At 40.3% G+C, this 14,750-nt stretch overlaps 1 protein-coding gene across 9 annotated transcripts in view; it reads right to left on the reverse strand.

Annotated features, from left to right (window-relative positions):
- The window catches only part of osbpl8 (oxysterol binding protein-like 8), a 35,678-nt gene that overhangs the window by 14,762 nt on the left and 6,166 nt on the right, over window positions 1–14,750 (reverse strand). For 2 of the 9 annotated variants that reach the window (XM_088287867.1, XM_088287865.1), the window contains exons 3-5: window positions 12,891–12,991; window positions 5,321–5,357; window positions 4,885–5,064 (exon numbers count right to left, since the gene is read on the reverse strand). In XM_088287867.1, coding sequence (XP_088143993.1) covers window positions 4,885–5,064; window positions 5,321–5,357; window positions 12,891–12,941 — 268 coding nt within the window. In that variant the 5' untranslated portion in view covers window positions 12,942–12,991. Of the gene's footprint in view, window positions 1–965; window positions 1,391–4,884; window positions 5,065–5,320; window positions 5,358–8,940; window positions 9,057–12,890; window positions 12,992–14,750 lie in introns of those variants that run through there. The other 7 variants (XM_088287866.1, XM_088287871.1, XM_088287869.1 and 4 more) reach the window with 7 other exon arrangements.

Raw genomic sequence — 14,750 nt, forward strand, 5'->3', positions numbered from 1 at the left:
GCAAAATAAACGTGTTAACTAAACTGAAGTATGGCTAAAAGATTTTTTTATTGTGTTTAGCGATTTCATTTCCGAGAAAAAATGTTCTGTCGGCCATTGTTAATGATGACCGCCATTGGTATCAGCTGACATGAAAAAAAAAAAAAAAAGGCTGGTATCAGACTGATACTGATACCTCGTATCGGTACTCACCCATCTTTAATAACAAAATAATAATTTCATTCAGATTAGTTTGATAAAAAAATAATATTTATACATGAACCAATAAACATGAAAAACAAGTATTTATTCATTAATTTATTTTTAATTTATAAAATAATAGGCATAGTTGTTTCTCTTTGATAGAGTTCTCCTTCAATCAAATTGACAGTTAATTATATTAAAATAATATTTTCAGTTTAAATAAGAATGTGTAAATAAGTCGGTAAATTAAAGTATGTTTGTGGTTACGCCCCCAAAATAAAAATTTGCCTCCGACATATGCAAAAAAAAAATAAATAAAAAATAAATAAATAAATTCCCAAATTATGGAATTTTCTGAATGCAGTGTTAACATTTGGTGCGCACTCCCGTATTTGGGACTGTAAATATAAAACCGCATTGGGACAGTAAAGCAAACATCGCAAAGTCAAACTATTGAACAACACAGATCATGTTAACACGCCGCAAAGTTAGCAAACATGACATGAAAAGGCGTCCTGGCTGGCCCACCAGCGTTAATCTCGCGTTGCCACGGCAACAACCGAAGATTCCGTTCACCATCAACGTGATCGGAAAGTAGGAACTTGACCTCAAGTTGTTCAGTTGTTTCAATGGAAAGTAACCAAAGGAAGCCACGCGTGGACTCGACACAAGTCACATCTTCTCTAATGACTCAGCATCACTAATAATCCAAACACGTCAATCACAAGGCACAACTAAAAGATGGACGACTTGACTACCCCTACTGTCTTCCCGACACCCACCTGACAACGAAATGGGCGACAGCTCGTTATAACCCCCGAAGGAGGCATTGCGGATGAGTTTGCGTCCGTCCGGGTGCGGGGGTCGCAGCGAGGCCGTGCCGCCGCACGTGGAGAAACGGCGACGCCCCAGCAGGCCCTCCTCCTTCATCATGGGGGCCGGCGGGCGATGCCTCGGCGAGCGGGGCGGACGGACGGGTGGGGCGTGAAGGTAAGTGGGGTTGCTGGCTGCGGTGGTTGAGAAACCCCCGGGGGAGAGGGTGAAAGGGGGGGGGGCGTCCCGCGCTCCTACGGCGAGCCGAGCAAAGTGAACCGAAAGAAGAGAAGACAGAGCAAAAGAGCTCAGAGTGGAGTGCGGTTTTTCCTCGATGCGTCCCTCAGCTGACTGCTCCCTCCTTCTCTCTCTCTCTCGCCCTCACTCGACTGTGAGCGACGAGGCACGCAGCACACTGGAGCTACCTCAAAGCCCCTCCTACTCACTCCCCTCCGGATGGGAAGGAGAGCTGCATCCAAGTTGGGTGGGGGGGGGGGGGGGTTTAAGGAGCCTACCCTAGGTTTAATGCTTCACCACGGGAGATGTCCAATTAATTTGGAGCAAATAGATAGACAAAATGCGGAGACAATTGAAGAAACCCAGACACGACACCCAGTTTAAAAAATAAAATAAAAATAAAATAAACAACACAAAAGTGTCAAAGAGTATTATTTTTGTTGTGAAGGTGTTATTACAGTGTTATTACACGGGGGGAAAAAAAAAACAATCTACTTAATTAATCAAACAAATGCACAACATTTAAAAGGTACAATCCAATCAAACAGGAATGCAGCTTGCAGTCGAGAATTTTCTTTTCATTTTGAATTTAATCGTTAATTATACAATTCAGTCAATACGTTTAAGTTTAATCACTAAAATACCTTTTTCTATATTCAAAAGTAGTATTAATGTTTAAGCGGCACAAAATGTTACAATGTTATTAAATCCATTTTTTAGGGAAAAGAAACCTGCCTTTTTTTTTTTTCAGTGACCACCTAGGCCAACTAGTTACCGTAATTTAACTCGGTCACTGCCATTGACGGGTATAGAAGCCGAAAAGTGCGAGTTGGGTCACTCCAGTCAAATTTGGATATTTTTTATTTTATTTTTTTTTTTTGGGAGGGAGCGTTTGGTGTTCTATTGGAAAATGAAGCTGCTTTAAGGCTCAAAAGTGACCTCGCGGTGACACTGCAACTAATGGATTACAAGTCAGCGACACCACGCGGCTTTAGTCATACAAAGACATAGCAAGCAGAACTAGTCGTCACATGCCGCTAACCACGTCAAACGCAAAGCTTCCGGGTTGAAACGGCATCATTTCCAAATTGTCTTACTTTAGATCCACACGGCGTCAGCCCAGACAAGCCTCCGGCCATCCGAGCGTAGCCGAGTCCCTGCAGTTAGTGTCGTCTCCATCGTAGCGTCAAATTGACTTCGTCTAGCTTCTCCGTCACCCCTAGTCCCTCTTAAGAGCGCTCATTGGATGAGGTCGTAGGTGAACGAAGCGACACCGCGAGGAGATTGGCCGAGTGCGAGGATAAGGCCGGCCTTCCGATGGAATGACAACGCCGTGAACAGGCCGTAATCCCAGAAGCTGAATTTAAATCCGCACTGACCCCATCTGATCTGCTGCTCACTGTTTACCTCGGCCCTTTTCTTTCTTTTTTTTTTTTTTCCCCAACCGCCCAATCACATTGAAAAGCCACGTCAAACAGCCTTTTCAGGGTTTATTTGCGCTTCGATGAGTCATAAAGAGAGTAGTGCCAAAGACGCTCTAGTGATTAGTGATGATGCAGCAGCCTAACAAAATATCCATGGGGTTGGGGGGGGGGGGGGGGTGCTAAAAAGAAATGAATATGATATACTCACCGGTGTTCTTTATCCTCTGCGAAGACAAGTCAGTCTCTCAGTCTCTCAGTCTCTCAGTCTCTCAGTCTCTCTCTCTCTCTCTCTCTCTCTCTCTCTCTCTCGCTCTCGCTCTCGCTCTCTCGCTCTCTCGCTCTCTCTCTCTCTCTCTCTCTCTCTCTCTCTCTCTCTCTCTCTCTCTCTCTCTCTCTCTCTCTCTCTCTCTCTCTCTCTCTCTCTCTCTCTCTCTCTCTCTCTCTCTCTCTCTCTCTCTCTCTCTCTCTCTCTCTCTCTCTCTCTCTCTCTCTCTCTCTCTCTCTCTCTCTCTCTCTCTCTCTCTCTATATATATATATATATATATATATATATATATATATATATATAAGAATTATTTTGGGGCATCTGGACTCTCAGACGCCAGCGTCAGAGCGAGTTTTGCGCGGACAAGTTCACACACCCACTCGCCAGTCTGTCTCGGACACTCGGAAGAAATAATCAGAGCAGCTCGTGTACTTTTCCACCTAATGCTTCAGCACGACAAGTTCACTGTGCAGTCATATAATTGTGGAGTCAAAATCAAGTCTGGACGGCAATATGAATCCATTGCTCGAAGGTATTTCACTGAACTTTCTACAAGTCGTACTTTCCGAAATGACAAAACTAGTGCGCTTGTGTATGAAATTCACTCTTAACAAAATGGATTTTGAGGCAAATCAACTTCACCATGTGACTCACAAAAAATACTATCAGTATATTTTATTTTTGGTCATTTAAAAAAAAAAATACACTTTCATGTATTTTAACCTTTGCAATTAATAAGGAATTAAATTACACTTTTGCACAAATTAAATTACTTTTTTTTTTACATTTTAAAGGTAACATAATGCATTATTTTTGGTCAAATTATCTATTATAAAAAAATAAAAGTGAACACAAAATAAAAATCTGATTCTTTATGGAAAATTGACTACTTAGTTTTCAGAACATTTGCCCAGCCAATTAGAAATCGCATGTAACAGGCACTACCACCTGATATCCACAAGAGGGCATACTAACACAACAACAAGGCAGAGTGGTCAAAATCCATATCTTTTTTAGTTTTTAATTTTTTTTTAAATTTCTTTTATTTTAGTTTTAGTTTTAAAAGTGTCATCAAGCAAAGTAATTCAGTTTTAAAATGGCACCTTATAAGGGAAGGCTGCGCACAATGTACTGAGCAACAAAGAGGTATGCGTGCTGCAAACCACTTGAGACTGAATGAGTCATTGTTTCAGCACTAGGTGTCTGGAGAAGGTTTTAAAAGCGGGAAAAAAAAAAAACACAAGCGCACAACCCCAGCAGCTCGGCGCCATAATGAGGTCTGTTTGAGGTTAAGTGCTTCATAAATAAAGCACAGGCAGTATTTAGATGTCATTTTGCGGATTCTCCACCAAGGAAGATGACATAAAAGTGGGAATGTGAGAGTGTGGTGTGAAAGCAAGCCATTAAATGCTGACTTGAAAAATATTTCATTTACTTAATACATATCCACCAATGTTATGGTATACGTTGTTTTAGATTTGACTGAAAGTTAGTTTTTGTGATATGCAGAATGATTGCACAAAAAAAACGTTTGTGATAATAGACATTATTCTGTTTTTTTTTTTTTTCCACAAGGAGCTACCATTGACTTTGAGTGATTCAGATGAACTGTGCAATAACATTTTAAAGTGTTGTAAAAAAAAAATAGCAAAATGGTTAAAACATTTAAATGCATCCAAATATTTTTTTAAATAGCAGGAATTCAGAGATTAAGTCAAAACCATTTTTTTTTTTTAAATTAGAACGACAAAAATATATTTTTCAGCCAAATTTAAAATTTGAATGAGAATCGCATCATAATAAAAAATATTGAACAATATTTTTATAATGATCAAAAAAAACAAACTAAAATAAATATTAAAATGTTCAGTAAAATTCACTGTGTTAGTGAGGTAAGTGACAATTCAAACATTGATTTAATTAATCGAATTCATAAAGGCGTAGCAAAGTCCCAAACGTACCGTGACTGTAGCTGACGCCCGGGCTGAGTGACGACGGAGAAGCGATATGTTCCCGGTTGGGTGTTTGAAGGCCTGCCTCCCTCTCCTTGTCCCTGTCCTTGTCCCGTTCCTTCACCTGGCGCTGGCTCATCCTGCCTGGCGTCAGAAAAACGGCGTCATCACCGGACACTACAGCTGCTGCTGGAGAGACAGAAACACATGGATGTGAGAATCCATCATGAACATTTATTTATTACCACTCATTTTTCAAGTGCATATTTTTCATTCGTTTTACTCAAGTAATAATAACAGCCTTTGTCAAGAAGTTGCTGGATGCCAGCTTTACAGATACCACGTAAGCTACAATATAATGAAGACAAGTCACACCACATGCTTATTTTTCGTATTTTTCTTCAAGCAATTAAATGCAGCGTGGCATCTAAGGTCAGTGGCTTACCAGAGGTGGCATGGAGCTCTCTCAACTCTGCAGGGTGCTAGCAGGTGTGAAAAAAAAAAAGAAAAAAAAAGCAACGGGCGGGTCGGAAGGGGTCAGGGGAAAATGGAGCGTGTGAAAAGAGAGATGGATCAGGTGTGGGAGAAAGTAAGATCAGAACAGCGGGAGGGAATCCTCCATGCGTTGGCGGCGGCGGCGGCGTTTTGCGTGCAGTGGCCATCAACGGCAGGAGGAGAAGCCGCAGCCAGCGAGTGCAACCAAAAAGACACACACAACAAAACAAAAAGAAATGGGGGTTGGGGGGGGGGGGGGGAACGGACATTAGTTCAACGAAAATAGAAACAGGACACATAATTTGACATGGCGATGGACGGTGAAATGAGGAAATGGGTACTAAATAAATATATTTATCGCGATCATGGATCTCATACACAAATGTGGCAATGTTCGGAATCAAGCAATCACACTGACAATCATTTTAAAGCGAGTCTGCCATTTTTTTAGTAGGCTTTTCTTGACATGGTTTGACTTGGTATATTCATTAAGTTTTTTAATTTTAACGTACCCTCTCAAAAATTTTTTTTTTTCCAATTGAGTTGCACAGTTAATAATCAACATCAATGATAAAGAAAGTTTTGAAATTGTATTTTTTTTTTTTTAAATATAAAAAAACCCCGTCATTTAAACAGGGGTGTGTAGACTTTTTATGCCCACTGTATATCAGACCTGTCATTTAAACAGGGGTGTGTAGACTTTTTATGCCCACTGTATATCAGACCTGTCATTTAAACAGGGGTGTGTAGACTTTTTATGCCCACTGTATATCAGACCTGTCATTTAAACAGGGGTGTGTAGACTTTTTATGCCCACTGTATATCAGACCTGTCATTTAAACAGGGGTGTGTAGACTTTTTATGCCCACTGTATATCAGACCTGTCATTTAAACAGGGGTGTGTAGACTTTTTATGCCCACTGTATGTTAGATAGACACACCCCCATCTTCTCTTTTAAAAAAAAACAAAAACAAAAAAACATGTAAAAATTATTCAGCATTTCACGTCCACCTAGATTGGACTTCCAACTCCGAATAATTGAATGAAACATCACTTTCCGACAGAATATAATATAACACATGTTAGAAAACTGGAGATCACAGTCAGGATTCCCAAATCCTCAGTCAGACAAAAGACAAGCCACTGATTGGATATTCTTCCGTTAATTAGGAAGCGGCACCCGGGTCGCTACGATGTGATTGGACCGAAGCTTTTCGAGGCATTCGCTGAGAGGATCAAGCGCGCCTAAGAGGTGCTTAGAGAACAATAAGGCGAAAGGATTACAGGACTGTCAGAAGATTTGTGGCATAGCACCAACATCGTCTTTTTCCCCCCCCTTTTTTTTTTCTCAATGAATCGCACAGATGACACTTATGCTTTAGCTACGCCTTGTATATCGTGAAACGACATGCGAGTAATTTAACACACTTCATGGAAATGTGTATAGCAGGTGTGGGCAAACTACGGCCCGGGGGCCACATGTGGCCCGTTAAACGTTTTAATCCGGCCCGCCAAACTGGAAAAAAAAAAAAAAAGTAAAATGAATAAACCTTGTTAATGTTTTATTTTCTAAATACTGTAGCGTGCCAAAGATATATTTTGTTGTAATGCTTTTGTTAAATTAAATTAAATGTATAAACACTCCGTCCATCTGCTCCTGGTCCGGCCCCTCTGTCAAATTTTAGAACCCATTGTGGCCCGCCAATCAAAGTTTGCCCACCCCTGATCGATAACATCAAAATATATAAACTACTTTAAAATTTTAAAAGAATATTAAAATACTTTTTCATTTTAATTTTTTTTTATTTACATTTGCAACCTCAAAATGACCCGCCATTGGATATGGGAAATGAACCATGGGACAACGCCTGATCACCTAGAAGACAATTGACATCTTAATAACACCGCCTAAATGTATTTAAATTCAAATGAAAAAAGACAAAGCGAAAACAACCAGTATGAGAAAAATGCCAAGATTGAGGCACGCCAAAGGCAGCTTTGACTACAGCACTCGCTCTAAGATGACGAGCGCTTGCTTACTATGTATAAAATATCCCGTGTTACGTAATCACCCACAGCTTACAGTCTCGCTGACCCATTTTTTTTTTCCTCAGTAGCAGGAGAACAGGAAGATAAAAAACGTTTTATTTTTCTGCTTCTGAAGGGCAACCCGCCCCAAACCTTGGACACCAAATCATCAACTCCAGTAAGCGTGAACTGTGGGTCGAATACTAAAAAAAAAAAAAAAAAAAATGAAATACAAGCGGTGAGTCATCGCTGTCGTGTGACAATATTTCTTCAGAAGACACTGAGAGAATATATTGATAAAAAATTATCTCATTGATAAGATTTCCATCACTTCTATTCTAATTATAAAAATAAAATGTAAATATGCAACTCAAAACAACCGTAAACATTGCTTTTAAGAAGACTCCGCCCCTCCCGTCCTACACATATTTCGATTAATCTCCTCCGAGACTTGTAAAGTCTACTTCCTGTTCATTCACATCCTCGCTTGCTTCCCATTCATTGAGTGGGAAAACTACAGCAGGCGCTGGCGTCACACTGGCTTGATCCATCAAAAACTAGCACATCTGCCTCGGTCTGGCAAACACAAGACATTCCGACTCAAGTTCTACAGTCAGTGGATATTTTTCTATTTTTTTTCCCGAACCAAATACATTGTACGATATTAAACATACTCTCTTAGGATTTCTAATAAAAGTCACTGGAGGTGACCTGACAACCTGACACCCGCCCCCACGTAGGCTGCATATCATCAGATAGCGTTTCAGCGTGTCTGTCTTCGAAATGGGACATGCGTGGGGGGGGGGGGTTAAATGATGTAGGCGGGCTCACGCAGAGAGCGGCGGTGGCGGACTCGGTTTCATCCCTGCAAGGGGGACAGAGGCTCAGGGACGCTACATGAAGGTGACCCCAGAAGAAAGGAGGGGGGGCTTATAGTGTGATATAAAAAAAATGTCAAAAGTGCAATTGATGGATCCATCAAAGCAAAGCGCGTGACATCAGAGCAGCCTTGAAAAACCAAACAGGCTCCTCGGCCTATTTACAAACTCAGCTTTTTCAAACTTGACACACTACAAGAGTGTTTTTGCTTGTTTAATCTGGGTGATTTAATTGAATAAAATTGTATAAAAACAAACAAACAAAAAAAAAAAGCTTTGAAACCGCCGTCTGGAACATCAAACAATACGCAATTGTCGCTCTTCTTAAATTACAAAACCAATGCTGCTGGTCTGGGTCCGAGCGTCTGGTTCTTTAAAATCCGTACCGTCAGTGAACGCATCCTCAGCTGTCAAGCAGCCTCAGAAACGTCCCTCCTGCCAATAGTCTTGATCAGGTAAATTTATCAGCAGCAGGATCACTACACATGTGATGCAGTTCTCGGCCATTTACCAAAAAAAAAAATAAATAAATAAAATAAGCTCGAACAGCCAGACTAAAATCTCACAAACAACGTCAAGTGTTCCAAACAGTCTTCGAGACTACTTCCTGTTTGCTACTTTGTCCGAGGCCCCCTCGCGGAGGCAGATAAGAGAAAAGCATACCGTGTGGAGGGAGGTGAGCTTGCTCCTGCTGTTGCTGCTGCTGTTGCCGTGGCGGCTTCAACTGAAGGGAGGAGACAAGGCAGGGAGCCTCACGCGTTTATTCCCCCCTCTCCTTCACTCAACGTCCTCCTGTGTTTATTTGTCGCCTCACCCCTCCTTCTTCTTCTTCTTCTTCTTGCGCTTTTAACACAAACCACTACTGAGCGCTCTGTTGCTGTACTTCTATTTAATTGGATTCTTTATTACATCACTCTGACTCTTTTTTTTTTCAAGGGGGGGGGGGGCATCATACAAATCATCAGAGCGACAAGGAAGTGGGCGTGTTTCTAAAGGGCTAAAGTGGAAGCTACAATCGGGACCTTGTCTTGTGTACGGGAGGCAGTTATTGGAGCGCTTAGGCGTCCTGAGGGACAGCCTCCTCGTGCTCATGTTGACTGAAGCCCTTCTGCGCCAATAAACCAAAGCGCCCACATCAGCCCACAGAAAGACACGTGCGCGACCAACCCCGCGGCGGTTATCATGGAACCAATAACGCGAGCTGAAATGCACTCGCCTCTGCTAGTGCTCGCCAACGCGACTGGTTAACCGCGTCGAAAGTGGAGATGAACAGAAGTTGTCACGTGGTGTGAATTACGGAAACGATCAAATCCACAGTCAAGGAATCAAAAAAAAAAAAAAAAAAAAAAGGAGATATTGAGCAGGATGGATGCAGCTCATCTTCCAATAACAAACACTGGAAAACATTGAGTAGAAAAAAAGATGTGATTTTAATGGATTTTTTTCTGTTAAGTTTAAAAAATTCTTCAAAACAACATTTACTTTTAATTCCAGTAATGGCATTTCCTTTATCCTGATTGCGGTTTCTGGTATGAGCGATATGTGCAACCACACTGGGGCCCCCTCCAAAGAAAATAGTACTTAATATTTTATCAATGGGGAATTTGCACCCCCTTGTGGAGACATCAGGGATTTTTTTTTTAAAGGATTTTGCGAATAAACAAAGTGAGAGGTTGGCAATGTCAAGGAAGTGTGACATTGTTTCCGTTTTTTTAGATTTCTGTAACTTGACATTGTCAACCGCATTGTGCGGATGGTACAGTACATTAATCATCTTGGGTAATGAGCCACATGCTGCTTCACCCAGATATCATTTTGATCTGTTTAAAGGGGAAGTCAACCTAAAAAAAAAGTATTTTCAAAAAAACGCTCAATGCGTCTTTACTAGTCTAAACATGGAATTCTGGTTAATATTGTGTTTGTGGAATATAAGTAAAGCAGCACAATCTACCCGTTTTTAGCCATCTCTTGGGGCGGCCATTTTGTCACTTCTATCGACTGAAAATGACATCACGATTTCGCAGGTAACAACCAATCACGGCTGACCTGTTTTCTGAAGCTGAGCCATGATTGTTCGTTACCTGAACCCTGAGCAACTGTGATGTCATTTTCAGTCGACAAAATGGCCGCCTCATGGACATAAAGAAGACAACGCAATCTAACCTTGCACCTCATGCACTGTTTCCAATGACCTCAGTCGGCCCCCTTACCGCTACACAGCTGTAAAAACGCTTAATGTGTTTTTAATTGTCCTGAGAGGCTTCAAAGAGGTCTTTTGAGAAAAGTGACGCTTTAACGGCCGCCTTTTTAAAGGGGAGCACACACATGCGTGTCTTTTGAATCGTTGCAGCCATCCTTCTCACGGCAGCGTCAATAAATCCATCCTGTCGCGATTTCTGGTCTCGCGCTCAGCAAGAATCTCGACACTAAAAGCCGAACGCTGTCAGGGAATGACTGCCAAGGTACTTCCATTTTTACCTCCTCTGTTTACTTCAACTCATTTACTTTAGTGGAATCAATACGTCCCAACATTCATGGCTGTGACGTTTGCTATGCAAGCAGAAAAAAGCTGAAGCAAATTCACCCCCCCCCACACTCCTGCCTGGAGCTGATATTCACCTTTGCTTTTTTTTTTCCGAGGCAAGCTCATTCCTGACAGGTGAGCTGACATTTTTTGCTTCGGAGAAGAAAGAGTGTCTGAGCCTCGCTCTGGCATTTCGAACTCATTTGTAGTAGTTGAGCTAAAATGAGAGGAAGGGTTTAATTTCAAAGGTGTGTCAGAGGTGGGTTTTTTTTATTTTTTTTTAAAAGGAAGATTAGTCGGTTTTATTGGGGGGGTTGGGTTATTTTCGTCAACCATTTTGTTTGTTTAATACCAGCACACGTCAAAAATACATGGCAGGCTGTGGTACACATCAAGGTTGAGATATTTTGGCTTTTTTATTTGATTTTTTTTTAACATTATTTGGTAACATTCCAACCCACAAACAGTGTGCTCTTGGTTGTGGTATTTAATTAAAAAAAATTGTGGACTCAAAAATTGGATGAAACATAATTCTGAAAAAGAAAGTTAGCCCAAATGCTAACGATGCTATTAGCGCACGAAAGCTACTGTTGCTACTATGCTTAAAAATTGTTGCTTTACGTGCCAATACATATAACATGCACCTCAAATAAAACAAACAATACATGGTGCCTTTTTTTTCTCAAATGGGGGCCAGGGATGTGTTAAATTCATTAATTATTCGGGGTAAAGCGTTTTTTTTATTCTGTGGGATTTGCACAGGAGAACACAGAATTGTGTCATTTTATTACAATGTAATTACAACCCATTTTTATCTTTTCGAGAAAGCATTGGCGCCCAGCGTAATGATTGATCAGCTGATCATGTGCTACCGCACGCGCCATCCCAGGGAGGTCTGATAAAATTCTTAAAGTTGGCAATCAAAAGAAACAGTTCATTGCCGTGATGACTTTTAGAAGCCTTTAGTCATTAGCGGCTTAATCGTGCGGGCACGAAGAGAGTCCGCATTAGTAATTATTCACGCCACGCTGAGAAACTCAACGCAAGGGCGAAGGGCTTTGGGGTCTGCGACCCAATAATCCCACTGTGTATCTTTTTGTGTGATGGCTTGTGAGAGAGACGCGGCCACGTTATCAGGCTATCTGCAATTATAATTGCACGCCCACTCACTGGCTTAAAAAAAAAAAAAGCGATGATGAGGGATTACAGTGGAGGTGAAATGAAAGGACAGAATGGCAAACCTGGGAGCTGAAATGCTGAAATGAAGGAAGGGGCAATTTAATGCGTAGCTGCTGACTGGAGCTCCCATCAGTCACATTAGAGGCTTTATGGAAGTGCTTGGAATAGATTGTGAGTTATGCTCTTTCATAAATTTGTCTTGGAGAAACACATGATCAAGGCAAAAGCCAACCCCGCAGTGACTCAGGTTTAACCAGAATTTGTTTTTTTTCCCCAAAATGAGATATTTGAAAATGCATGGTGAAAGATTACACTTTTTACATTATTTTTTTTTACGCATTAACAAAGACATGGATGCAGGCTTGGGAAAAAAAATAAAATAAATAAAAAATAAATAATAAAATAAAAATAAATAAAAAATAAATAAATAAATAAAATGAAAAAAATAAAATAAAAAATAAATAAATAAATAAAAAGCAGACCTTTAATGTATCGTCATTTGGGCTTCCATGGAATAAATCTGCATCACTTTAGAACCGCATTGCTTGTTTTTGCTTCCACAGAGATCTCATTATGCAGCCATTTTTGCTGTCTGAGAGACAAGGCTGTGCCACGGTAGCGTTATCAGGAAGCACTTTCAGGTAATTATTACGGCTAATCAAGTGTACTTCTGCAAACAATGTCGCTTCAGTGAAGAACTACAGCAGATACGCATTTGAGAAATAAATGGTTCGGGGGGGAACTAACCACTGTCAACAGGCAATTTCAATCATCAACCTCAAATTATGCATGTTTCTATTTCCAAAGCCTCAATCAAATCTTTAAAAGCGTTCTAAGTTGTTATCTTGGTGTCATTTTGGGACTTTGCCTACCATGTAGTGTGCATTATTCTGTCTGGGTATCGACTCACCAAAGTGGTCTCGGTCTCCTGTTGGGACTCAGAAGAAGACTTCATGGTCATGTTCAAGCTGAGCCGAGGGGCCTGTCAGCACAGCTCAGATAAGTGCATATCTGTCAGGAGAGTGAGGCAATACAAAAGGGTTACGGCGGCAGGAAATGATTACAGGCGGCAACTGACAGCTTGTAGACTTCCTTCACTCATGACATTTGTAAGATCTGTCAAACCGTCAAGATGTTTCCTCCCGGAAATTCTGAATTCATCCATTTGCCTTGGGCTTGTTTCCCTTGTAGAAGCATCGAGGCATGTCATTGTTTGTAACCCTTGTCTATAATCCAGGGATGGTTACATTAGGAGGGCACTTAGGCCATTCAGCGGACCTGACAAAGATTTACTCAACGCAATCTGTGTCGAATGGTTTTACGTAGAAGTCTGAGAATGTACACCGATAAAGAAAAATCACACAGTTGGTATTTTACATTGATATTGGACGTGAACACCAACATTTACAACATTGCAGGGAAATTTTATTAATTTGGTCAAGCTCAAGTCTTTTATAGCCGAGGGTAAAACGCAAACAGTGATTCCAATCATTCTCAGAAATAAGAGCGAGCTAAGAATAAATGACCAAGAAATCATGTGAATTTATTTTTCTTCTTCAAAGGGATGGAACAATCACCTAGTATCCTAATGAGCGTAAGCTGTATAAAAATTTGATGGATGGGATAGGAATGAATATTCTAACCGCTTCACATGTTTCCATAGAATTCCTGAAACAGCAAATCCTACCACTTGATACACTTAAAATCAAAACACTCCTTTACAACTATCAACAGGAGTCCTGCAGGGCTCTGTACTAGGCCCAATCCTGTTCGACTTGTACATAAATGATCCAACTTCTGTGTGTGACAAATGGGCCATCATAATGTATGCTTTATTCATTTTAGTTTATATGATATATAAACTATATAATATAAAAAAGATAAATAAAAATAAATAAATAAACAAAGAAATTAAAAATAAAATAATAAAAAATATAAATAAATAATAAAAAAATTAATAAAATAAAAATATAAAAACTGTATAATATAGTTTATGTAATGCCAAGAAATGGCTCGTTGACCCACAAATATGTTAACTCCAATGTAAAAGCAAATTTTATTCCAAATGTTCTAAACTGTAATATGTATTTTTACTGACGATTATATATTTTACCTGTTGTACTTGTTCTAGTTTGTTTTCATTTAGTCTAGAATTCCCATGGCGAAGGGACTGCCGATCAAAACGAGCCTTTCAGCAATCTCGGGTGAATTTATTAAAACGTTAATTGAATATCAATGATCCTTTTCAAAGTAAAGAAGATGAATTTGAACCAATATAATACATTTTATGTACAAATAATCTGCTAGTAAAGGTATCGTACACTAGTCTACTATATCAGAAAATTTTCCACACTCTCTGCTCGCCTCTACAAAGCTGTCTTGTCCAATTCCACGCTTATAAAGATGCAAAACGTCCAACTGCGGGCATTTTGACGACATGCCAATACCAACACACAGACATTGCTGATGTGGCATTCTCTCTGAAAGACCTGTCACACGAAGACAGATGCTTCAGAAATCAGTCCATGAATCAGCCGTAAAGGTGGGAGGAGGAAAAAAATAAATAACACAAGCTCCCTGCGCCTACATCGAAGGCTTGATGAACTGCATTTTTTTCAACAAAGTATGTATAATGTTGATGGGAGAAAAAAAATGGAAGATGATTCCATTGGTGTGAGGCGCCGGTGAAAGAAAGTCTTTGTGGCCACTTTGGTCAGAGTTTGGACATTTTCACATAGAGCTGTGCTCACTGAGTAAACATGAACACATT

The sequence above is a fragment of the Idiotropiscis lumnitzeri genome, chromosome 2 (genome assembly GCF_059441095.1).
Source record: "Idiotropiscis lumnitzeri isolate Australia: NSW breed Sydney's pygmy pipehorse chromosome 2, RoL_Ilum_1.0, whole genome shotgun sequence".
NCBI classification, from domain to species: Eukaryota; Metazoa; Chordata; class Actinopteri; order Syngnathiformes; family Syngnathidae; genus Idiotropiscis; species Idiotropiscis lumnitzeri.